General features: G+C 47.0%; 1 protein-coding gene across 2 annotated transcripts; it reads right to left on the reverse strand.

Annotated features, from left to right (window-relative positions):
• Nucleotides 1-450: 450 nt before the first annotated feature.
• plcd1a (phospholipase C, delta 1a) lies at nucleotides 451-23828 on the reverse strand. 2 transcript variants are annotated; one of them, XM_060044649.1, is made up of 15 exons: nucleotides 23540-23828; nucleotides 20109-20267; nucleotides 16746-16974; nucleotides 16207-16336; nucleotides 15587-15815; nucleotides 14402-14603; nucleotides 14014-14158; nucleotides 12903-13055; nucleotides 8933-9082; nucleotides 8686-8842; nucleotides 8391-8507; nucleotides 7430-7608; nucleotides 6786-6921; nucleotides 2113-2262; nucleotides 451-1759 (listed from the first exon to the last, which is right to left on the reverse strand). In XM_060044649.1, the coding sequence occupies exons 1-15, from the start codon at nucleotides 23811-23813 to the stop codon at nucleotides 1668-1670; spliced, it is 2502 nt and encodes an 833-aa protein (XP_059900632.1). In that variant the 5' UTR covers nucleotides 23814-23828; the 3' UTR covers nucleotides 451-1667. The 2 variants fall into 2 exon arrangements, with proteins under 2 accessions (XP_059900632.1, XP_059900633.1); XM_060044650.1 differs by lacking the exon at nucleotides 23540-23828 and adding an exon at nucleotides 22212-22529.
• Between the last annotated feature and the right edge of the window lie 726 nt (nucleotides 23829-24554).

Raw genomic sequence — 24554 nt, forward strand, 5'->3', positions numbered from 1 at the left:
AAAACACCAGCACAAAATAAAACATACCACTGCTGCGGGCGCCCCGCCCCACAGGAGTCGGGCCCGTGGTGGGCGTCCCTTATTTTAATTTCTGAAAGTTGGCAACCCTATATTATATAACATACGTACATAAAAAACACAATTTGAAGATTTAGTCGATCAAACATCCTGGGTCTTGTTGTAAACGTTGATAAACCTAGTGTGCATAACCCCTGATCATACCTGTTATTTTTCTACTTGCAATACATTAAAACAAAGAAACACAGGCCTTTTGACACTGCAAAGCCGGTCGCTGCTTGACACGCCCGGCAATTTCACCATCTTGCCTGTGTGAAACCGAGGTAAAATCCCCCGTTCGTCACAGCACCACCTTTCTTGGTTCACTGGGGAAGGCGGGGCTACGCATGGAGTCTAGACCTCTTTAGAATAATTTGTATAGGCCTACTCTCGAATGTTTTTACTTTTTTATGATGAAGACAACCGCATGCAAGAATGAGCTCACTTCTGAGTGTAGGCTACAAACGCGCTTAACTATTTACAAGTGCAAAAACACCAACATATTCTTTATTTTGCTAACCACTTGTTTTTTATCCCGACAAAAGCCTCGTAAGGAACGTTCATCTGCGTCTTTCTTGTAGATCGCACCATCTTTCAACGTCTTTGTTAAATGTGACTGCATCACCTGCATCTCCTATGAGGTCAGCAGCTTGTGGATTTCCCTGTATCTCCAGTTAGAACTACTCATGTTGATATCGCTGCTGCGTTGTCTCTATTGTAGAGAAAGTGCAGCAACACCCCCCCCCCTGAACCTCGGAGCCGTCTAATTGCATTTACATCAGAATGAAACCGCCAATGTGTGCAGGGTCTGGGAGGGTAAATTGGGGTGCTAGCTCAAGCAGGCAATTGACCTTGGGCAGTGTAAACGCATAGACCATGCCAAGAAGAAGGCGTGCCTAAGACGGGCATATTTGGCAGTGTAAAAACATGAAACACACAACACTGTCAAAGGGCAGGAGAGAGAGGGAAAAATAAGAGAAAGTTTGGCCCAAAAACACAAAATTGGGTCTACTCAGATAGACTACATTTAAATACATAAGTGATATGCTGACAATACTTCTTTTGGATAATATAATATATATGCATAATATAATGGCCTGAGAGAGAATCTTCTTCCACACTCACTCTCACGTACGTTTCCTCACCTTTCTTTAAATCCTGTTTAAAATCGGGCTCCTCTTATGCGTTTGCTGCTTTACCCTCGCCAAAGTGCTGAATTTAAACAATAAAATGAAGAGTTAACATTTTAAAAAGCTATCGAAGAACACCACTTGTTTTATATTTCATAATTATTACTATTGCTGAGGAAAATAATACAATTTCAATTTAAAAGATACGAAAACGAAAGAAAATAACCAAAGCTAGCGACTGGGTTATAAAGGACATGGCGATGGGAGGGTGTGGCATTAAGGGTCAGGCCATTTTCGTCCATGGCTCCTGGTAAGGATCAGGCAGACTGTGTGGTCCATAGCTCCTGGTAAGGATCAGGCAGACTCTGGCTGTGCGGTCCATGGCTCCTTGGTAAGGATCAGGCAGACTCTTGCTGTGAGGTCCATGGCTCCTGGGTAAGGATAAGGCAGACTCTGGCTGTGGGCTCCATGGCTCCTGCTCTACTTGGTGTCCAGCAGCATTAGGTGGACAAACAGCCCAGCAGAGGAGATGACGTCCCCTCTTTTGGTCAGCAGGGGAACATGACGATATCCTGAAGCAACAGGAAGTAAAAAGGAAGAACAATTATTTCAGGTCATAGGACCTGAACCACAGGAATGCATTGTATTGTTACAGTTTAAAAAGTGAACCAAAAGTTAATTTAGATGGATTGAATGTGATAAATGCTGTACATTTAAATAATAATAATGTATTGAAAAAGGGGAGAAGGTATGCGTTTCAGATGCGATCATGAGACTTATTCAGTTGTGTAGAGCTCCTTAATATTGAGTCTTTCGGAGAGGAATTAAAAAGGGGAGAAGGTAAGCGTTTCAGATGCGTTCATGAGACTAATTTAGTAGTGTGGACGTAGAGCTTGGTTTCCTTCAGTGAAGAGAGGTAGCGTACCGTTCTGGGCGCTTGTCAGGGGGAGGCAGTACTGGCCAACCAGGTCATTCTGGGACGTGGAGTCGTAGTCCTCCACCAGGAAGCGCACCATTGCCAGCTCAGGGACGTGGACCAGGAACCTGAAGCTCTCGTTCCACATGGGGTTGAAGCCTACAGAGGGGTGCATTGGTAACTGGGTTTATTTAAAAAGACAGTTTAACAAGCATTACCGGTAGGTCTGTGTTTACAGGAAGTCCACACAAGTCGATTGCCGAATGCGCCGGAGTTCAGTTCAGACAAATAAGAAAACAACTTTACCTCAAGTCTATCCGTGGCCACTTGCCGCACTCGTGGAATAGCATTCTTCTTCAATGACAATGCGATGGCAGTCTATGGAAAGTTTCTGGGGCAACTTTTCATTTGTTTTCCGCAGCCGGGGAATACACAAACACGAACCATCTCTCTCTCTTGACTTCAAGCTGTAGATTGGTTGTCTTCTCCAGTGCTTGAGCTGTCCTTCACTCTTTGCGTTAATCTCGTCTTCTGTCAACAACGTGCCATGCTTGATTGTAGCGAACAAATATTTGTTCGCTACAATATCATATGCAAGTCCTTTAATTTACGTGTCAACACTTGATATATATTATTTATAAATATAAATTATCTAAATTATAAATTCCAAAACTTTCCTCCTTGAACTGAACTCCGGCTTATTCTGCAATCGACTTGTGTGGACTTCCTGTAAACACGGACCTACCAGTAATGCTTGTTAAACTGTCTTTTTAAATAAACTCCGGGTTTGCAAACTAGGTTGTAGTCATGTTACTGCAGAGGTTTGGTGCTGTTTTTAGCAATATTAGTGGTTAAAAAATGCCGATTTGGAAGCAAAACTCAATGCCCCAAGCCAATAACATGGACGCCAAACATTGCGCCGGGCAAACTCTAATACTCGATTTTCAATGAAAAATGTATCTGGAGGGCTTATTTGATGGGGTTTCATGCCAAAACAATGACCCTGGGTTCAATTTACGCTGGAATTACACTTTAAGCTATTAAGCTATACACATATAAGGTGAGTGTGTGCGTGCCATTATTAATAGGTGCATGTGAATGTGTGTGTCATCGTTGCCATGGCGCCGACGCGAGTAGGACGCTTATCCAGTAGCTCCGTGCGTGTTGCGTTGTTTTTAGTAATTTAAGTGTGTTTTTATAAACTTTTAACTTTATAAACTATTTATATGTGTAGATCTATAGATATTATATGGATACACTGACTTGTCATGGACAGCAAAGCGATGGACATCTTGTTTATTCAAGGGAGAAACTGCTTTCGCTCCAAACAATGGGATGTAACGGCTTTTTCCACCCCATACCTGCGGAGCTGAGGAGGAGGCGCCGAGGCTGCAGAGCCGGAGCGAAGGTGAAGGCTAGGCTAGCGGCTAAGCGGTGGAAGTACAAGCCCTCGGTTCCGTCGATAGTGATGGGGAATGTGAACTGTTTGACCAACAAGACGGACGAGCTGGCTGCCCTTGTGAGGACGGACAAGACGTTCAGGGAGTGCAGCTTACTTTGCCTCTCTGAAACCTGGCTAACCCAGAACATCCCGGACGCTAATGTGGATCTACCTGGATTCACCACAGTGAGAGCGGACCGAGACTGTGGACGCAGCGGCAAAAGCAAAGGAGGGGGACTCGCGCTGTTTATCAACAACAGATGGTGCAACCAGGGGCATGTTACGGTGAAGGAAATCGTGTGCGACCGAGACATCGAGCTGCTTGCGGTAGGTCTCAGACCGTACTACATACCAAGAGAGTTCTCCCACGTCATCGCTGTTGTTGTTTACATCCCTCCGCGGGCGCACGCAGAGACCGCGTGTGACGTCATACATTCAACAATCGCGAGACTGCAAACACAACACCCAGACGCATTCATCGCTGTCTCCGGGGATTTCAACCATGTGATACTGGACTCCACATTGCCAGACTTTCACCAGTTTGTAAGCTGCCCCACCAGGAAGAACAGGACATTAGACCTCCTGTATGCCAACGTGAGGGAAGCTTACACTGCCACTCGTCTGCCCCCACTGGGAAAGTCTGACCATAACCTGGTCCTGCTCTTGCCACAGTACAAAGCACAGATCCAGAGACAGTCTACGACCAAACACTCCTTCAGGAAATGGTCTCCTGAAGCAGCAGAGGCTCTGAGGGACTGCTTTGAATGTACTGACTGGAGCGTGCTGCAGGGAGCACATGGTGAGGACATAGAGGGGGTCACACACTGCACTACTGACTACCTGAACTTCTGTATGGACGTTGTGGTCCCTATCAAAACAGTACGCTGCTTCCCCAACAACAAGCCCTGGATCACCAGTAATGTCAAGGACATCCTGAACAGGAAGAAGAGGGCATTCAAGGAAGGTGACAGAGACGAGCTGAAGCGCATACAGGTGGAACTCAAGGTCCAACTGAGAGAGGCGAAGGAGGAATACAGAAGGAAGGTAGAACAGAAGCTGCAGCATAACAACATGAGGGAGGTCTGGGATGGCATGAAAACCATCACAGGCTGCAAGAAGAAGGGCAGCATCACAGGAGAGGGGGATGCTGGAAGAGCAAACCAGCTAAACCTGTTTTTTAACAGGTTTGACACTCCAGCTCCCACAACCAGCGATGGTCCACTTCACACCCACACCATGTCCATCACCTCCCCAAATTCCACCACCTCAGACTGCAGACCACCCCCACCCCCACCCTCCACACCCATGGACAGTTCAACCCCCCTCCACACCACCATCACCAAGGATCAGGTGAGCAGAGAGCTGAGGAGGCTTCATCCAAGGAAAGCAGCAGGCCCGGACAGAGTGTGTCCAAGGATGCTTAAAGCCTGTTCTGCTGAACTGGGGGAGCCACTCCAGCATGTCTTCAACCTGAGCCTGCAGCTGGGGAGGGTCCCAATGCTCTGGAAGACTTCATGTCTCATCCCGGTTCCTAAGAAAAAACACCCCAGGGAGCCGGGTGACTTCAGACCAGTAGCACTGACATCACATATTATGAAGACATTTGAGCGGCTGTTGCTCCATGTCCTTAGACCCCAGGTCCACCACGCACTAGATCCACTGCAGTTTGGATACCAGGAGAAGGTGGGGGTGGAGGATGCCATCCTCTATCTGCTCCATAGGGCCCACTCTCATCTGGACAGGGAGAGCGGCGCTGTGAGGATCGCGTTTTTTGATTTCTCCAGCGCCTTCAACACCATCCGGCCGCTCCTGCTGAGAGACAAGCTGACAGAGATGAGAGTGGACCCACTCCTGGTTACATGGATTACGGACTACCTTACAGAGAGACAACAGTATGTCAGACTGAAGGGCTGCACGTCAGACACTGTGGTCAGCAGCACCGGAGCACCACAAGGCACCGTGCTCTCTCCCGTCCTCTTCACCTTGTATACATCCGACTTCCAGCATAACTCTGGGCTCTGCCATGTGCAGAAATACTCAGACGACACTGCGATAGTTGGCTGTATCAAGGATGGAAGGGAGGGGGAGTACAGGAGCCTGGTTGAGGACTTTGTGAGGTGGTGCAGGTCCAACCATCTGCAGCTGAACTCCTCCAAGACCAAGGAGATGGTGGTGGACTTCAGAAGGAAGAAACCACATCTCCTACCCGTGTCCATCGAGGGGGTCGATGTGGAGGTGGTCAGGACCTATAAATATCTGGGACTGCAGCTGGACGACAAGCTGGACTGGACAGCAAATATGGAAGCTTTATACAGGAAAGGGCAGAGCCGTCTGTACTTCCTGAGAAGGCTGGGGTCTTTCAACATCTGCAAAAAACTACTGCAGATGTTTTACCAGTCTGTGGTGGCCAGCGTGCTCTTTTATGCTGTGGTTTGCTGGGGAGGAAGCAGCAGGAGGAGAGACGCTGGTCGAATGGACAGACTGGTGAGGAGTGCTGGCTCAGTAGTGGGCACAGAGCTGGACTCTCTGGTGACAGTGGCAGAGAGAAGGACCCTGGACAAACTGCTGTCCATCCTGGACAACACCCACCACCCTCTGCATGACACCTTCACCAGGCAGAGGAGTGTTTTCAGTGGCCGACTGCTGTCCCAGTCCAGCTCCACTAATAGACTAAAAAACTCTTTCGTCCCCCTGGCCATCAGACTGTACAACAGCTCCCAGTAAAGGCAGGGAGGACAATAGATTACAACAATGGACATTTTATTTATTTATTTATTTATTTATTTATTTATTTATTTATTTATATTTATTTATATCTGTATTTTTGCACATCCATCTGCACTGTTTTTATGTGTGTTTTCGGCTGCTACTGGATACTTGAATTTCCCCCGGGATTAATAAAGTATATATCTATCTATCTATCTATCTATCTGTACCAGAGTGGTTATAAACATTTACATTTAGGGCATTTAGCAGACACTTTTATCCTTTGATCCAATGTAAATTTGTCAGATACATTACACAATACAATACACATGAAACTAGTGTGTAGGCTTATGTTAAGGGAACAATGCTGTCATGTTTTTAAGGTGTGTGCACGTGTGTTTTTGTGTGCGTGTGTGTGTGTGTGTGTGTGTGTGTGTGTGTGTGTGTGTGTGTGTGTGTGTGTGTGTGTGTGTGTGTGTGTGTGTGTGTGTGTGTGTGAATGTGTGTGTGTGTGTGCGTGTGTGTGTGGAAGTACCATTGTTTTCAATGTGATTGGTCTCCTTGCTGGCGTTGTCAGCGGCCACACCACACACCTCCACCCTGACCAGCGGGTCCACGATGGACTTGTGCTTCTCCTTGTTCACTTTGGGCAACTGCTGGGCGGAGATCACCTGGAGGGCCACACAGCACACACCACATACCACACACCACACACAATACGCACCACATAACACACAACACAAATCACACGACACACAACACACAAATCACACACTCCTTAGCAGTGACTCAACAAACTAAACAAAGCCTGATCTATGCAATCAGTCGCTCTGAATCAATCAATGAACTTTGGTTTATGGCAGACACACATCTGAGTTCACTGATGCAGAGTTCCGCTTGCTTTGCAAAAGAGCCATAGAGATAGAGATAAGTCATTGGTAAATAGATAAGTCAGGCTCAGTTGAAGCTTTTCTATGGAGTCATCCAGCAGAATGTATCCAAATGATTTACATGGATTTGGGTCATGAATGAGCAGCTAAGTGTGGCAGGCATCCCAATGAGGCTTGCAGGTAGACTGCGGCTATCGGTGGTTCAAACCCAGACCCTCTTGGCTGGGAGGCAAAAACCTCAAAGTAGGCCGTCTGTGATCCAGGGTTTGGGGACCTTCCTCCATCTTACCATGACGTGGAACATCTTCTTCTGGAGCCAGGGCCCCATGGAGAGGGAGCTGGGGTTCATCTGGGACGAGGGGTCCCTCTGGAACTCGGGCTTCAGGGCGTAGCCACACCCGCCGTTGGCCAGGAAGCGGCCCTGGTTCAGGTCCATCTCCTTGCCGGGTGTCTGGAAGTTGAGCGCCACTAGGCAGCAGGATGAGAGACAGAGTGTCAGAGTCAATGGTGCCCCGGTCACATGAAGGATATAGCGAGAAAAATATATCTGCATATGAATGCAGAATCTGTAAGCAACAGGACATGGTTTGGGTATTGGAAATGTTTTGTTTGTCGATAGTTAGTTAATCTGAGTAATATTGACCAATCGCGTTTGAGAAGCATTTGGTAGCATGCAGGTAACCATATCCGAACTCATTGGCTTTCATCTGACGACGCTTTAGCCTTTAATTAGCTGTGTCAAACAAATATCTTAAATAAATCCTATTTATGCTTCATACTGTTCACAGAGTGTAGGCTGGCTACTTATGAATCAACTCCAACTCCATCCTTGCGTGTCAAGTTTCTGAGCTCAGACTGTAAACAATGGAAGAGGAAGTCTTGGGCCGGAACTCCATAATGAGTTGATCCGGCCTGTTGTGCCTAGAGGTAAACCGCCCTCAGACCATAGCCATGGCTTCCCACATTGAATGAAGGACAACCACGGGTCTGATCTGCTGTATAAAGGTCGGATATTGTAAGAGAGTGACAACTTCCAACAGTTTCCTCAACAAACAAAGGTAAGCAAACTGGATCAAGGTAGGTATGAGTACACATTGTACAATAAACATTTCAGTGTACCCGTTAAACTTGTGCCATCCGTGTTGATGTTTGCTGCAAGGTAGCAAAGGGTTCTGAAAGCCGCTCTATAAATTACGTCATTAACATTCCTCAACAAACAAGTTAAGCAGGTCTCGTGCTTGTTGCCGTACCGATCTGGCATCCCGTGTTCCACATGGGCACAGGGTTGTAGTTGGATGAGTCGGTCCTAGAGCCTGCCGGGTATATCCTGGTCAGCTTGTCCATGTTGTGATGGAGAAAGGCGGGGCCTGTGGAGGAGCACACTGTTAATGAACACACACCGCGGAGATAGAGCTGAAGACCAAGAGAGAGATGAAGTGGAAGATGAGATAAAGGGTTCTAGATGATAGGACATGGAGGGGGTCTGACTGGAGCAGGACTAGGAGGGGGTCTGGCTACAGCAGAACATGGAGGGTGGGCTCTCACCGGAGGTGTCTGCCAGGCTGAAGGCCTTGCTCTCCTTCAGGGAGGACATCTCGTAGAAGGCCTGCGAGTCCTTGGCGTGCTCGAAGCCACCGAAGTGGACACTCCGGCAGTAGAGGACCATGTCGGACAGCTCCTTTGCCAGCTGGATCTTGGCCTTCTGTTAGGAAAGATACACCAGACTGCTTAGCTGGGGACACCTGTACCTCAGCCACCGGCCGTTACCAGGCTTTAGAGAGTGGTCTCATACCTTTGGCTTGGCCTTGTCTCCGTTCTCCTTGCTGTCGCCGGCTTCGTCCTCCTCTGACACGCTGTCCACCTCAGCCGAGTTGTTGTTGCTGAACACGGCGTTCAGTTTGTTCAGACGTTTTCCTTTGATGAGGAACTTTCCCTTCAGCTCCTTCACGCCACCGGACGAGAAAAAATGCCCATCAACACGATTGTAACCAATCAGGTCCTTCCAATTGAAACATCGGCAGACCAATAGGAAGGAGTAGAAGGAGTCTCCCAGCAGCTCGAGTGGAATATTGTACTTTTAGAAGGATTTAATAATGAACCATTGATGAACAATAGTAAATGCAGTAATAAGCATTAACATAACAAAATCTAACAGTCAATTAACAGATAACTGATGGTCTAGTAGTAATTGACTCATGGTTTTTAACTTCATGATATTCACTTATACATTATTTAATAGGGTTGCGGTTAGGGTGAACTCTAAATCTGATCCCTAGTGGGTTAACTCTTAGGGGTAAAGTTTAAATCATGGATAGGGTTAGGGTAATTACCATAGTTAACATAAAGCTATTACCACAGTTAACATGAACGACATTAACTTCATTAGTTAACATGAAACCCCTTACCATAGTGGTGGTCATAGTACCATGACCACCATTACCACAGTTAACATGAACATCATTACCGTAGCCAACATTAACACCATTACCATAGTTAACATGAACACCATATAGCTCTAATAGTGGTTGGAGACTTTAACCGAGCGTCGCTGAAGAAAGTTTTGCCAAAATTCTATCAACACATTACTGAAAACACGAGAGGCGGAAGATGCTTGGATCACACCTACACTCAATTCCGCAATGCATACAAACCCCTCCTCTGCCCCCTGTTCGGCAAATCAGAGCACTCTTCCATTCTCCTTGTGCCCGCCTACAAGCACAGGCTGAAACGTCTCCACCAATCAGATGGGTTACCTGGCCGGGTGTTCAAAGTATGTGCGGACCAGCTGGCTGGTGTATTCACAAAAATTTTCAACCTCTCCCTCTCCACGGGCATAGTGCCAGCCTGCTTCAAGTCATCAGTAATCATTCGAGTACAAAAGAAGAGCAAGGTAACATGCCCAAACTACTGGCGCCCTGTTGCTCTCACCCCCATAGTGAGCAAATGCTTTGAAAAGCTCATCAAGGTGCTGATCTGCAGAATGCTGCCACCAGCCCTGGACCCCCACCAATTTGCCGAAAGAAAGAACAGATCGACAGATGACGTCATTGCCACAGCACTCCACTCAGCCCTCGCCCACCTCGACAAGAGGAACACCTATGTGAGGATGCTGTTTGTGGATTATAGTTCGGCATTCAACACAATAGTCCCCTCCAGACTCGACAGGAAGCTCAGGGACCTAGGCATTGATCCCAGCCTATGCAACTGGATCCTTGACTTCCTGACGGATCGAAAACAGGTGGTGAAGATGGTTTCTAAGATCTCCGCCCCTCTGACCATCAGCACAGGAGCCCCCCAGGGCTGTGTCCTAAGCCCCCTCCTCTACTCCCTATACACCCACGACTGCGTGGCTACACACGGCTCCAATGCAGTGATCAAGCTCGCCGATGACACGACAGTGATGGGCCTGATCACTGATGGTGATGAGACGGCCTATAGGAGCGAGGTCAACTGTCTGGCTCAGTACAGCCAGGACAACAACCTCATTCTCAAAACCGACAAAACCAAGGAGCTCGTAGTGGACAGAAGGAAGAGACAGATTCAACACCGCATCACCATCAATGGGTCTGCTGTGGAGAGGGGAGACAGCATTAAGTTCCTGGGGGTCCACATCACCAGAGACCTCACCTGGGAGGAGCACACCAACCAAGTGGTGAAAAAAGCACAGCGGCGCCTATTTCACCTTAGGTGGTTGAAAAAGTTTGGCAAAAATACTGGGGGCCTTCTTCAGAGGCACAACGGAGAGCATATTGACTGGATGCATCACTGCCTGGTACGGGAACTGCAAATGCTGCAAAGGGTAGTGCGGACAGCTGAGAGGATCAGCAGATGTGAGCTTCCCTCCATCCAGGAAACCTACAAGGCCCGGTGTGTCAGGAAGGCCCTCCGAATAATTGGGGACCCCAGCCACCCCAAACAGAAACTGTTTGAGCTACTGCCGTCAGGGAGGCGGTACCAAAGCCTAAGGGCCAAAACCCAGAGGATGACAAAAAATGTTTTCCCCCAAGCAGTCAGACTCCTGGAGAAACACACTACCCCCCAACCATCCACACGCACACCACATCAACAGACTGGTATTTAACCATCGATTGTATTTACACAGCATTTATCTATTGCACAATAACCCTACCTGTGGCTGCTATCACTACCACTTGAACACCCTACACTTCACACTTTATTACACCTTGTTCCTTTTTATTATTATTGATGCTGCTACTTAGTTCTTTATTTTTATACTTATTTTATATTTTTTACTTCGTTTCTTTTCATATGGTTTCTTATCTTTATTTATTTATTCTATCTTGTACTGTTGCTGCTATGTGATTGTTGAGGAACCAAGCCTAAGAATTGTACTCTTGTGTACTAAGATGTAATAAAAGTGATTCTGATTCTGATTCTTATAGTTAATATGAACCCCATTACCAAAGTTAACATGCACACTATTACTTTAGTTAACATGCACATCATTAGTTAAAGGTTGTATCAGTGATGTTGGGTGAAGTCACTTCTGTTGGTATTTGAAGCGAGATCCCAAACAAACACCCAGCTCGCCCCTCCCTTTCGTGTTTCGTGCTTCCAGTAAAAACGATCATGAACACCATTACCATACTTAAATAAATATGAATGACAGACAGCCATCTTTGGACCCAACTATGTTCTAGCGTGGTAAAGACGTTGAGACCGGGGTGAGACATGATGACCTTGATGGCTTTTAAAGGAGCAGACTCCTCTCCTCAAACATGGTGGAGGCTCGCAGAGTACAAGGTTGTTTCCCTCAAGGTCACTAAGGGATGGATTCAAAACAAGGTAATTCAAATGTGCCAGTGGGCTATAAAACAGACCACAGAAATGAGAGAGGGTCCCATGACAGAGATAAGGTTGGGCATCACCGCTTGAAGCTATCTAGAAAGGATGGGGATGTTAAGGATGGCCCTGGTTTGGTTTGGTTCCGAGCCTCATTATCCTTAGTAAACAGGAATGTGGCTGAGCTCAGGGTGCAGCCTTCACCAGGGGTCAGAACCTATCGGGGGTCTCAGGAGGACTCAGGGTCCAACCTCCACCAGGGGGTCAGACCCTATGGGGGGTCTCAGGTGGTCTCATACTGACCCTCTCTATTACAGTCTAAAGCCCAGTTCAGACCAAAGATTCGCTTCGCAACTCCTTGCGACGAGACGGGCTGCGACGTTCTAAAACTGGGCAGTTCACACTGCTGCACCGGGCAGCGACGTCAGGTGGTTTACCTAGCAACTCTGAACGCTCTGGCACAGCTGAGAGACGCAACAGCATCAGCATCAGGCTAAAAAGTAGCCTAACTTAGGTTTGCTTAAGTTTTAAATTAGGTTGCTTGAGCTAGCACCCCAATTTACCCTCGGACCCTACACACACATTGGCGGTTTATTGGATTTCATTTTGATGTAAATGCGACGGTTCCGGGGGGGGGGGGGGGGGGGGGCTTGGGTAGAGGTGTTGCTGCGCTGTCTCCACAGAGACAACGCAGCGATATCATCGTGAGCAGTTCTAACTGGAGCGAAAGTGAAACCGCAAGCTGCTGATCGTGCAAACGCATTCAACAAAGACGTTGAACGATGCGATCTACAAGAGAGACGCAGAGGAACTGTCCTTAGGAGGCTTTTGTCGGGATAAAAAAAGCAAGCGGTCAGCAAAATAAAGAATATGTTGGCGTTTTAAGATAAGTTTGAGAAATATAAGATATGAGAAGATTTAAAGTGTGTAACAACAGAGTGTGTGTCAGAGTTACGGACCTCGGGGGAGGGGAAGCTGGTGGGCATGGTGCTGGAGACGGGTGTGGTGACCAGCGCCTCCCCCAGGATGGAGGCCATGTGGTGGGCCATCAGCTTCTGCTGGGGCACCGTGCAGTGGTTCTCCAGGGAAAGGATCACCGGGTACTCTGAGGTCTGGACCACACACACACACACACAAACACACATGCACAACACACACAAAGACACACACACCACACACACACACACACACACACACACACACACACACACACACACACACACACACACACACACACACACACACACACACACACACACACACACAACCACACACACACACACGCTATTGTTGATTTATGAGTTATATAGGTTTACAAGGGCTCTCCCTGTTTATGTTTAGCCTATGGCTAGCACATCGTTTTTGTCCACTTGGTTTGTTAAAGTGTGGAATCAGCTATATTTATTTTACTTATTGACTTGTATTTTGGATTCTCCATGCGTTTGAACAAAAGCTTGTTACTGGCTGGTTCCCCTAGGCTGGCCGTAACAACCATGAAGGAGTCATATGCTGCACCCCGACACTGTCATGGTCCGCTTCTGGTTTTCCCATTCACCTGCCTGCCACCCTGATCCCCCCTAATTAACCCAACCACCTTCACCTGTGCTCCCCCTATAACAGTCCTCTCCTTTCACTCAGTCCTCGCCAGATTGTCTCTTGTTTCATTCAGAGCTTTCCCGCAACTCACAATTGACTTTGTCTACTCCACTCTGCCTGTTAACGAACCCTCACCTGTCTGACCTCCTGCCTGCCGTCCAGTCCCTGTCGGTCTGTCTGCTCCTCTGTCCCTGCCTCCTGATCCACATGCCTGACTTCCTGTTATCAACCCCCCCATTACAGACACAGCAACTGGCTTCATTTTATCAGCCAGAGAAATTATCATGAATTTGCTATGCCTCTAGATACTTCCTCGGTACTAGAAACTAGTGACAAGCAGCAGGAACACCAAGGTGGACTACACCTCGAAACACAAGAGAGCGCACACCATGACACATTCAAAAGAAGGCTACTAGCTACTCTACTAGCTACGTGCTAGCTCCTAGCCTCTTGGGGTGGTGTCAGGACTCCTACTTTGAAGGCGTAGTCTTTGATGGCCTTGATGACATCTCTGAAGAGCACTTTGGATGTGAGGGTGTAGCCATGGTAGATGACGGGCTCCCCGCTCGACCCGTCCCAACAGTCCAGCTCCACGCAGCGACAGCCCTTCATCAGGGCCCTGGGGAGGAGACACGCCTCCATCAGCCTCCAGGGACACATCTCTACAGTATGTCAGTCAGCAGAGGCTTTACCACAGGGGTTTAGGGGGTCTGGTCATCAGTGAGCAGGTAGGGGTTAGAAAAAAAGGCTTTGGGGCTCAAACCCATCCCCTTTCTAACCATTAAACTCTCCTACTTCAACTGATATTGTAGTGTATGAACCTCCTTCACCCTGGGGGCCCTATGGGGGTCAGGAGCCTCACCGTATGTAGGCCTCGGTGCTGCTGGGCCCCTTCAGCTGGTCTGCGGTCAGGTAGGTGTTGTGGGAGGAGGAGATGTAGTAGTGGTTGAGGGGTTGGCCCATGTCCTGGTGCACTGCACTGTGGGCCGGGTTCAGCACCGCTCCGTCCTCGTGGTGCATGTACATCAGGAAGCCATCTTTGGTCATGTGCTGCGTCTGCTTGGCTGGAGGGGCAGACGGAGAGACAACCCTCTTTAGACCAGGGGTTTTCAAAGTTTTGACAACTGAGGGCCAATTTAGGAACCCAAAATTTGACTGAGGGCCGCCAAAGGAAAAAAAAATTGGCGGGAAACGCCGTCAGCATCCCAGTGGTGAAAAAAAACATTGCACCCGCACCGTGGACCTCTGGGAGGGAGGTCAAGTGAGGTCTAAATAATGAAACTGAGGTTCACCCTTTCAAAGTAATGTACAGCCGGATTAAAACTAAAAAATGTAAAAGGATTTAATTGAAAGCTAGAGAGAGTCGAATTTTCTCTTTATATTTATTTATATTTGTTTAAATTAATATTGATTTAATAATAAAAATATATATATACATTTTTTTTTATATATATATTTTTTTATAACTTACATAATTATGTATGTCATTGCGGGCCGCCAGGAATGATTCCGCGGGCCGCCATTGGCCCGCGGGCCGCACTTTGAGAACCAATGCTTTAGACGGACAGGCGGCTCATTAGACGCTCATAAAGATGCATTGTTTCCCCCAGCACAGTATGGTTAAGGCGGCCGCCTTAGCAACAATAGGGCCCCGCCTATATACATATTTTTATGAATACTTTTTAATTATTATGCATTAACAAAGTACAAAACTCTCGTAGGGAAAGACAACATACTTCCATCAGGTACAAAAAATAAAGATAAATAATGCATTGGAGATACTGTTCAAAATAATAGTCATGCGAACTGAAACCCTCCCCCACGACCAAAGACCCTGACCCCGACCTCACCAGGGTCGGGGTCAGGGCCAGGCTCAGGGTCGGGGTTTGGGTCATGGTCGGGTCATGGTCATGGTCGGGGTTGGGGTTGGGGTCAGGCTCAGGGTCAGGGTTGGGGTCAGGCTCAGGGTTGGGGTCATGGTCGGGGTCATGGTCAGGGTCAGGGTTGGGGTCAGGGTCGGGGTCAGGGTTCTGGCTGAGAGGAGTACCTGTCTCATCCATCTCGTACTTGTTGATGAGTGTGACGGCATGGCCCAGGCCGACCTGCTCCCTCTGCTCGGTGAGCAGGAAGGTGAGGAGGTCGCGGGCGCTCATGTGGCCCTCGGAGTTGGCGTACTTCTTGAACATCACGTCGATCTCCTCCCGGTGCGTCAGCAGGTCGTAGTAGTGCTTGATCTCCGGGCCTTCCAGCGAGCCCGACTTGGACTTGTCACATTTCTGAGATCACGCAACAACAGCATACCAATGAGGAAACAATGAGTCACGATGGGAGGGTCAGTGAGGAAGTGTGAGAGTGTTTGGTGGGCTAACAATATGTATAATGATCGCATGGCCATGAGATTTGAAATCCACCCAGAGTGGAAAACCATCATCATCTCTTAGAGTAAGGCTACAAGCATCTAAAGTTAGAACGACTGAAGACACTTGACTGTAGGAGGAGCAGTGGAACCAATAAGGGAGGAGATGGTGAGAGGGTGTGCATTGACATCCAGGGGATGAGTCAGAAACAAACTGCCAGCTGCTATTTAAAAATGTTCAGCATTCAGTTAAGAAGTGGTTATTTGTCAGTTGAGGTTCTTTGTTATCTTGTTGTCAAAGAGTGTCTCACCTTGAAGAGTTCCTCTGCATACGTGTCGTCCACTTCCACGTTGATCTGCCGCAAGAAGTGCTTCAGCTCCTTCAAGGTCATCTTGTTGTCCTCATTCTTATCCGCTTTTCGCATGCAGTTGAAAATCCAGCTTTTTTTCAGATTAAAGGAAAAACGTACACCTGAAAGCTCCGGCAGGTTCAAAACAATGAAACTTAATTATGATACAAATGAAAACAGATAGATAGATAGATAGATAACAACTTTAGCAATACTGTCATGAATACATCTTTTGACCAGAAAGCTCAAGTGATAACTTATATGTCGTTTGATATGCTCTCAACAATGATCTTTGGTCTGGACCTGCTGGGACTGCATAGAGATAGAAAGACCTGTTCCAGTCTGCTGTTTCAATAAACACATTTCTCTTTTTGGCCTTTATGGACAGAACTGGGAAGTGGATAGATTTGATCAGGAGGGTACATGTAGCCTTGGACCATGGGTCAGGGATGGACCCTTAGGAGAAGCAGCAGCTGGCGGGCTGTGTCTCTGAAGGATACTGCTCGCTCTTCGTTTGCCGGCTGAGGCTCCTCATGTTGCTGACCAACTTCTCCAGGCCGCTGACCCACCTCCTGGCGTCCTCTGCCGAGGCGGCCATCAGGTCCAGGTGCTTGTGGTGGTCTTTGAAGAGGATGGAGAAACAGCGGTCCTCTGCGCTGGGGTGCGTGTACTTCCGGAGGCCCTCCGAAAGGCGGCCGTGGCGCAGGGACTCGATGTCCTCCACGGTGACTGGGGGGAGACAGATGTCATTCTGCTTGGTTGAGGATCAGCCATTCAGTCCTATTGATCCATAGTTGGATATTTCCAACCCGTGCGTCGTCATGAATCCTTCACCTGATAAACCTTGTTTTCCCCTCTTAAGGACATTAAATTATATAATAAATAGCCATTGTGTTTGGCCAGTGTAGCTGTGTGTTTGACCAAAATCCTTTCATTGTCATTAACTTAGCTGTTGAATGTTATAATATGAAGCTGGTGAGTGACGAATGAGGGACAGGGACAGGGTTAGTGTGGACTATGGGAGGCTACAGAACTGGGTTGGCTCTGACTGAGCAAAGATTACACTGCTAAACTGTGTAAATTCACACACTTTTTATGAATACACTATACTTTACTATTTAGTAGATGCATTGATTTATTTTCAGACACAGGTCATTAATAACAAGCTATTGGTTGTGATTTATTTTTTAGATACATGTCATTAATTGCAAGGGATTGGTTATGCATCTTGCTGAAGGTATGAAGCAGGCAATGGGATTTGAACAACTTAATACTGACCACTATGTATGGATTGTGCTATTCCTTATAACCCGGTCCATAGAGTGTTGGTTAACCCTAACTTAATGATCTCTTGCCAGGCCTTGCATGTCTCTATTCCGCTCCTAAATCATCCCCTGTGGGGCCGGGAGGCCGAGCAGCCGAGACGTGACCACTATCTGCTGCCCGATGGCTAACTCAACGCATTCCACAGAGATTTGGTTATGTGGTTTACAATGCTGTGATTTAATCGACCTCCCTCCTCTCGCCCGCATACACATTCCGTGAAGCTCAGAGTACCATAATGCGCTCTTACAAACCACTCTCTTCTATTTACTTATTTAATGTTAATACTTTGTGAAACAGACAACATAAACAGAAGGCCCCTTAAAACCACAACCCCCCCTAACAACACCTTTGGGGGCCCTCCACTGTAGCTGAGCCCCTTATTGTATGGAAGCAGGGGTCCTGGGACCCAGAGGACGTCACCATCCAGGCTGCCATGGATTCAAACCAAAACAACACTAAAAGGGTTGAATCTACAAGGTCAGTGAACTGTGGCTCGTTCTTCTCTCCACAGCGCTCGCCAAGTAAATACCAACCAAAATACCAGGGGATAGCAGACAGAAGGCTGTTGATTGGGCTAAGGAATGTTTCTCTATTCCAGTGGCGGAGAGGGGAACACAACCGCAGGGGGAGGTGGGTGTGGTCGGAACACGCCCAGCCAGAGTGGCGTCACCTCAGCTGACTTCTGGATTCATATCATGATATAATAACTCCCTCACCCTCGGACCACAACAGCAGCGATTGTTTTGTTTGGTTTCTATCGTTAGTAGCCGCAGCATAACAAGACCTATTGTGGAAAGATCGTGACCACTGGGAATTTTGGAAACCTATCAATTGGGAAAAGAGGACTCAGAGGAATCTCAATCCCATTATGTGTCTCAGGCATTGTTGAGATACCAGATATCAGCCTGAGGAGGTATTGTTCTGGCCTCACACAGCCCATCCTACTACTTTCATCACACAGAACATGAGTGAAAACAGAATGAAAATATTGAGTGTGGCATTAAACCGTCTGCTTAGAGAGAGGGGCTTCATCCTAACATGTGTGTGCATCAGGCCCAGTATGGTACCCTTCAGCCCAGCAGGGGGACTTATGGGATATTTTCCATGCATGGTTGCTCCTCAGAATTTGCAACGCTTGAGTGTCATTGGGCTCAGTTTAGGTTCCCTGGCACTGACACAATGGTTAGTATTAGAGCCTGACCGATATATCGGCGGGCCCCAAAAAATAAATAAGGGTCAGGCTCAATTAATTAATCGGCCGATACCGATAGTTTGGAAAATGCCTATAATCGGCCGATTAATTAATTGAGCCTGACCCTTATTTATTTTTTGGGGTTATTGTGTATTGTTCAAAGGACTTTGAGTTTCATATCTTAAGTTTGTATTTTACATTTTATTTGTAAGGAACTTTAATAAATTTTGATTTTGACTTTTCTGTTGTGACAATAAAACAATAAAATAAAGTTTATTTTTAAACTGCATTACCTTATTATTTTAGGGTGTACTCATTAATAACTACAAATAACCAATGTTAGGAAAATCTGTTTATGTTTTGTTGTGCGTTTCTGGAATTATTTTTAAAATATATATCGGTCGATGTATCGGAATATCAGATTTTTAAATCACCAAATATTTGTATCGGTATCAACCTTAAAAATCCATTATCGGTTGGACTCTACTTGGTATTATTCTGTAGGGGTTCAATACTTGGTTCAGTCAGCTGGGAGAAATTGTGTGTGTGTGTGTGTGTGTGTGTGTGTGTGTGTGTGTGTGTGTGTGTGTGTGTGTGTGTGTGTGCGCGTGTGTGTGTGTGTGTGTGTGTGTGTGGCGTGTGTGTGTATGTTTGTGTGTGTGTGTGTGTGTGTGTGTGTGTGTGTGTGTGTGTGTGTGTGTGTGTGTGTGTGTGTGTGTGTGTGTGTGCGCGTGTGTGTGGGAAGCAAAAAGCAACAGCTATTGAATGCCACCAGCTGTAGCTAATGCCTGTTACTCTGTGTGTGAAAAAGTGCAACATCCATCCTGAGAGAGTTTCCATTCCAGTAACTTCCCTAAAAGTGGTAAAAGGCTACTGTTAAGATAAGGAGTGTTGTGAATAGAGGGCCCATGGGAACTAGGACCGACCCACAGATTAATAACTTTAATAAGCCCTTATCATTCTTATATGATAAGAGCCGAATGTTAAAAACACCAGAATGACAGCCAATAACCTGGATCAGTCGTATTAACCTGATCATACCTGGTTAAACGTATCCAGATGGTCTAGTTGTAACCTGATGGTTCCTGGTCTAACTTAGCCACATGTTCTAGTTTTAACCTGATCTCTGGTTTAACGTACCCACATGCTCTAATTTTAACCTGACGGTTCCTGGTTACCGACTCACACAGTCTAGTTCTAACCTGATGGTATCTGATCTAAACGTACCCACATGGTCTCGTTTTAACCTGACGGTTCCTGGTTAACGTACCTACATGGTGTAGTCTTTAACCTGATGGTCCCTGGTCTAAACGTACCCACATGGTCTCATGTGGGGAGTACTCACAGGTCTGCTTTGGCTTGAAAGTCCTCCGGGACTCGTGCCACATGGTCTTGCAGTCCTCCTGGAGCTTGTAGTAGCGGCTCTTTTGCCAGGACGTGGAGCGGACCTTAACCAGGGTCCCACCTGTCAGAAGGAACTTCAGATCCCCGTCTCCCTCCAGGCCTGGGGAGGGGAACATAGTGATCAGAAGATGCTCACCAGGTCTCCCTGGTTGTGGGGCCGCCATGCCTTCATGGTCGATTAAGGGTTGCACTCGATCTTTATTCCCACACGTGTTTGGGTAAAGTGATGGTGGATATGGATTTGATCTGGGTCCCAGCTGTGGTCCTATGTACCACGACATCCCCGCTAACCGTCTCACTCCCTTGTCCGTCTTAACTGTTCTGTCTCTGAAGGCCCAGAAGCCAAATGTTATATTATAACCTGAAGGATATTACAACATATAGAAATGTATCCAACAACATTTCTGAGTCAACGGAAATTGACAAATCTTGGCTTCACTACTTTAATTCTTAGCCCCAAAACCATAGGCCTTGCATTAGTTACAACATCTTGAATGAATAAAGTTCTGGACCTCAAATAACCCTTCATAAAAGGAATAACACCATGACTAACACCAGCCTATGTGAAGAGCTGAACCACGCCACTACAGATGGGAACTGTAGTTTGGTCTACTCTGCGCCAGTATAAAAGAAAAAAGGAAAACACTTAGGAGTCCGCTGGGAGTTAATGTTAATCTGGCCCCTAGAATGTTTTCCTCCACCACAGGCTCAACAAGGCAGACGATGTGCCCCGTGGCAGGGCGGTGGAGGGTTGAGGACACGTCTGAGACCAATCGCCTCGGATGATTCTCTTGTACACCAAATTCCAAAACCTGCAGCTCAGCTCAGTCAGGGGTTTTTCGTAGTGACTGGTTGGGAGTTTAGGCAAGGCAGGTTTATTTGTATAGCCCATTTCTATAGTTTATAGCATGTTGAACAGACCAGTGGTGACCGTTGGGGACGGGGAGGTGAGCATGTTAAACAGACTAGTAGTGACTGGTGGGGAGGTTAGCATGTTGAACAGACTAGCAATGACTGGGACACTGGGATCTCTGCAGGTTACAACAGGCTGCAGGAGACCCAGAGCTCACTGCAGATGGCTCTGAGCCTCTGGGCACATTAAGTTCTCACGTTGCTGGATCGAAGGCATTCTCAAGCTCTTTATCCATATAACATTGTAATGCATAATGCATTATGAACAACATAGAATATCTCTATTCTATGTTGACCCATAGACATGTAGATTAACTTTTAGTGTGTGTGTGTGTGTGTGTGTGTGTGTGTGTGTGTGTGTGTGTGTGTGTGTGTGTGTGTGTGTGTGTGTGTGTGTGTGTGTGTGTGTGTGTGTGTGTGTGTGTGTGTGTGTGTGTAATCTGTGTTACAGCATTGCAAGAGTACTTTAAAGCAGAGTAAGATGTCCATATGAACCATCAAATAGGCCAGGTTTCTTATTTGATGTAAAGGCTCAGAAAGCTTACAATGAAAAGAGGATGCAGGGTTGCACGCCTGCAAACGGTCGGGTCTCGGAGCTAACTGTTCCGTTGTCTAGCCGATTGGATGATCGTCTCGAATAGAAACTATGAAGTAGGATGTTCCTCAGTGGAATCACATACTCCATTGCTGAATCTCTTGTATTATTCCAATCTTTCCCTTATCATTATGAAGCTACGAGATAGGGCATGAGTTCAGCCTACGGTGCGCTGATCGGTTCGTCCATGTTGAAACTTATTTTAGATCTACTTTAGGTGATATGATTACACAAAAACGAAGTAATGCGTAACGGACCGAAACCCTGTCGGTGTAAAGTGCGGTTCCTGAAGCCAGGGGAGCGGGTCTGGATCCTCCGGACAGAAGGACGCGGAGCAGCCGGCTGCGAGTGCGACACACAGTCAGCCGATAACGACTCGAGTAGATCCGTATAAAGTTAAGATAACATTTAGTAAGACACACTTTCACAGCAAATGAGTCGATAGCTGGAATACGGGCCGGCATGTTTACAAAATACCTGTAGGCCTACCCTCAGAAGAACGTGGAGCAGGTAAACTCGGATCATATCAGAGCTTACCCAGCCGCCTCCCGTTCTCCATGGCCACTTGTTTCAGTTGTTCTTGAAATAGAAGTTCCTCTGATTTAGTCCGCATTTGGAATTTGTGCAAACAAGGCATTTTGGGTCAACTATTTGGGACAAAAAAACGGGAAAAGCGAAATCCGTACTGCAGGCCCCCTTAGACGCCAGGGCTTGTGTTCTGGGCGGGACTACGAGTGGTTGCTCCTGTCTCCCTGATCCATCTCCTAAACTGGGATCTGATCCACACTCCTCAGCTGGGACCTGATCCACACTCCTCAGCTGATCCACACTCCTCAGCTGGGACCTGATCCACCCTCCTCAGCTGGACCAAAGGCTGCTTCTGTCCTGTTCCGCACTCTTCATCTGGGACCACATTCTTCTCCTGATCAACACTCCTCACCTGGGACCAGAGTCTGTCTGCCCTGATCCACTCCTCAGCTGGGACCAGATAATTCTGATGTGGATCAGATAACCCTAATCCACCCTCCACAGCTGAGACTATAGCCTCCTGCTTTATTAAACCGGCTTTACATTATAATTCAAAGATGGGCTTTTTGTTTTTTTGGCTGGTCTGGGTTTCTTCTGTCTGGTTTGGGGAGTTTTTCTTGGGGTCAGGAATCAGGACAGGATGTCATTTGAGACTGTAACCGGGTTCAGATATAAAATACAGTTAAAGAGCATGGACCTGAATGATCTGGTGGTATACAGGTCTGCTTTATATTTAGAGATCACATTCAGGATAAATATAAAGTCTTAAAAAGGAGAGTAACTAGAGAATAGCGCTATCTTATATTATAAATTGGGAGAGTAATGATATAAGAACATTTCCAACCTTCAGTTTAAGCCTATACCACAGATTGGATGAGGTATGCATTTTCCATTTCTGTTTCACCTGACGACTAAAGGCTGCCCTGAACATGAAACTATGAAAGTCTGAAACAAAGAGGTTGCCCTGTGAACACGAAACTCTGAAACTATGTGCGGTGTTTACTGACGCGGTCAGTGTGTTACCAAACATGGCTCCCAATTTGCGGACGACCATGGACGCCTAGCCTGTATATTTCTTATCATCAAATCTGACTTTTAGATTTAAACAGGGGTTCAAATACAAACCATCAAATTCATAATGAAGGTCAAGTTCATGTGTCAGATGTAGATAGGCGTGGGTGGACTTTATAAACTGGGGCAAATGGTTCAAACAAACCTGGACATTAAAGCCAATTATGTGGTGAACAATGCTGAACACCACTGACAGTAAAACACATGAACACCACTGACAGTAAAATACATGAACACCACTGACAGTAAAACACATGAACACTCACCATGCGTGCTGCCGGGTGTATCCATCGTGTCGTTGGGTCCCTCGGGGTCTCCGTGCGCCGTTCGCCGCTCGCGTCTCCAGACGCCTCGTACTGAGGAGGCGAAGTCCGGCGTTATCAAGATGAAGAGCTCAGAATGGTTCCAAACAGAGCGGAGATTCACCTGTGTGACACCACCAATGCACGGGACCCGGGAGCGCTCGATGCTGTTGTCGTCAGGACTGCAAGTGTGCCAACTGTGAGACGTGAGACGTGCGCAACATGGCAACACCCGCATACCAACCCCAGGGTGGGTCTCCCACACCGGTCTGACGAGGCCTGGCTCCACCCTGGTCCCACACCGGTCTGACGAGGCCTGGCTACACCTCAGCACCGGGCCATGCCATTACACAGTTGACTTTGCGATGGCAATTAATGCACTACGACAACACCTCTGGAAGGAATGCCAAGAATATGACTCCATGTAAAACGCCTTCAAGTGTTTGGATACACGGGCTCATCTGGATGTCTGCTGGTTGTCTACATCATTTCCTACAGGCTGTTGCCTTCAATAGCTAGGCCTATGGGATATTAATGTCACAAACCAATGGGATTGATAAGGAATAGCAACATTGTTGAGGTCAACCCGTCCTGTACCCATGGCTTCATGCAGGAGGGAGGACTCTGGGTGTTTGATCCCCTCTAACGCACTATGGTTATGATCAGTGGTGTAGTCTATTTTATTGTAGTGGGTATACTGTGATGATTCCCTCCCAGCCTCGTACAAACCCGTCCCACCGGTAGCCTACGTGTACGTGTGTGGCGCTTATGGGGTGTCGCACCACACTCACCAACGCAGGGGTCTACAACCCGCTGATTTAAGAGTATAACGATTATCAACAATCATGGAAAGCTGAGTAGGTTTATCAGTTTTAATAACAGTATGAACAAATATAACACAAAAATGACAAGTTGTCCTTTGTATATCTATAGTAGCAATAGCACATGGTAAACAAGGACAAAATCTACTCAAAATAAT

Source organism: Gadus macrocephalus, chromosome 23, assembly GCF_031168955.1.
Source record: "Gadus macrocephalus chromosome 23, ASM3116895v1".
In the NCBI taxonomy this organism is placed as follows: domain Eukaryota; kingdom Metazoa; phylum Chordata; class Actinopteri; order Gadiformes; family Gadidae; genus Gadus; species Gadus macrocephalus.

Bases quoted from the DNA above. Each gene is read 5' to 3' on its own strand.
- plcd1a (XM_060044649.1), bottom strand. From the start codon at position 23,813: ATGCGGGTGTTGCCATGTTGCGCACGTCTCACGTCTCACAGTTGGCAC. The intron at 14,159-14,401 runs GTGAGGCTCCTG...TCTCCTCCCCAG, and splicing joins AGCACCGAGGCCTACATACG to GGCCCTGATGAAGGGCTGTC. The intron at 6,922-7,429 runs GTAAGATGGAGG...GTGGCCCTCCAG, and splicing joins AGAAGATGTTCCACGTCATG to GTGATCTCCGCCCAGCAGTT.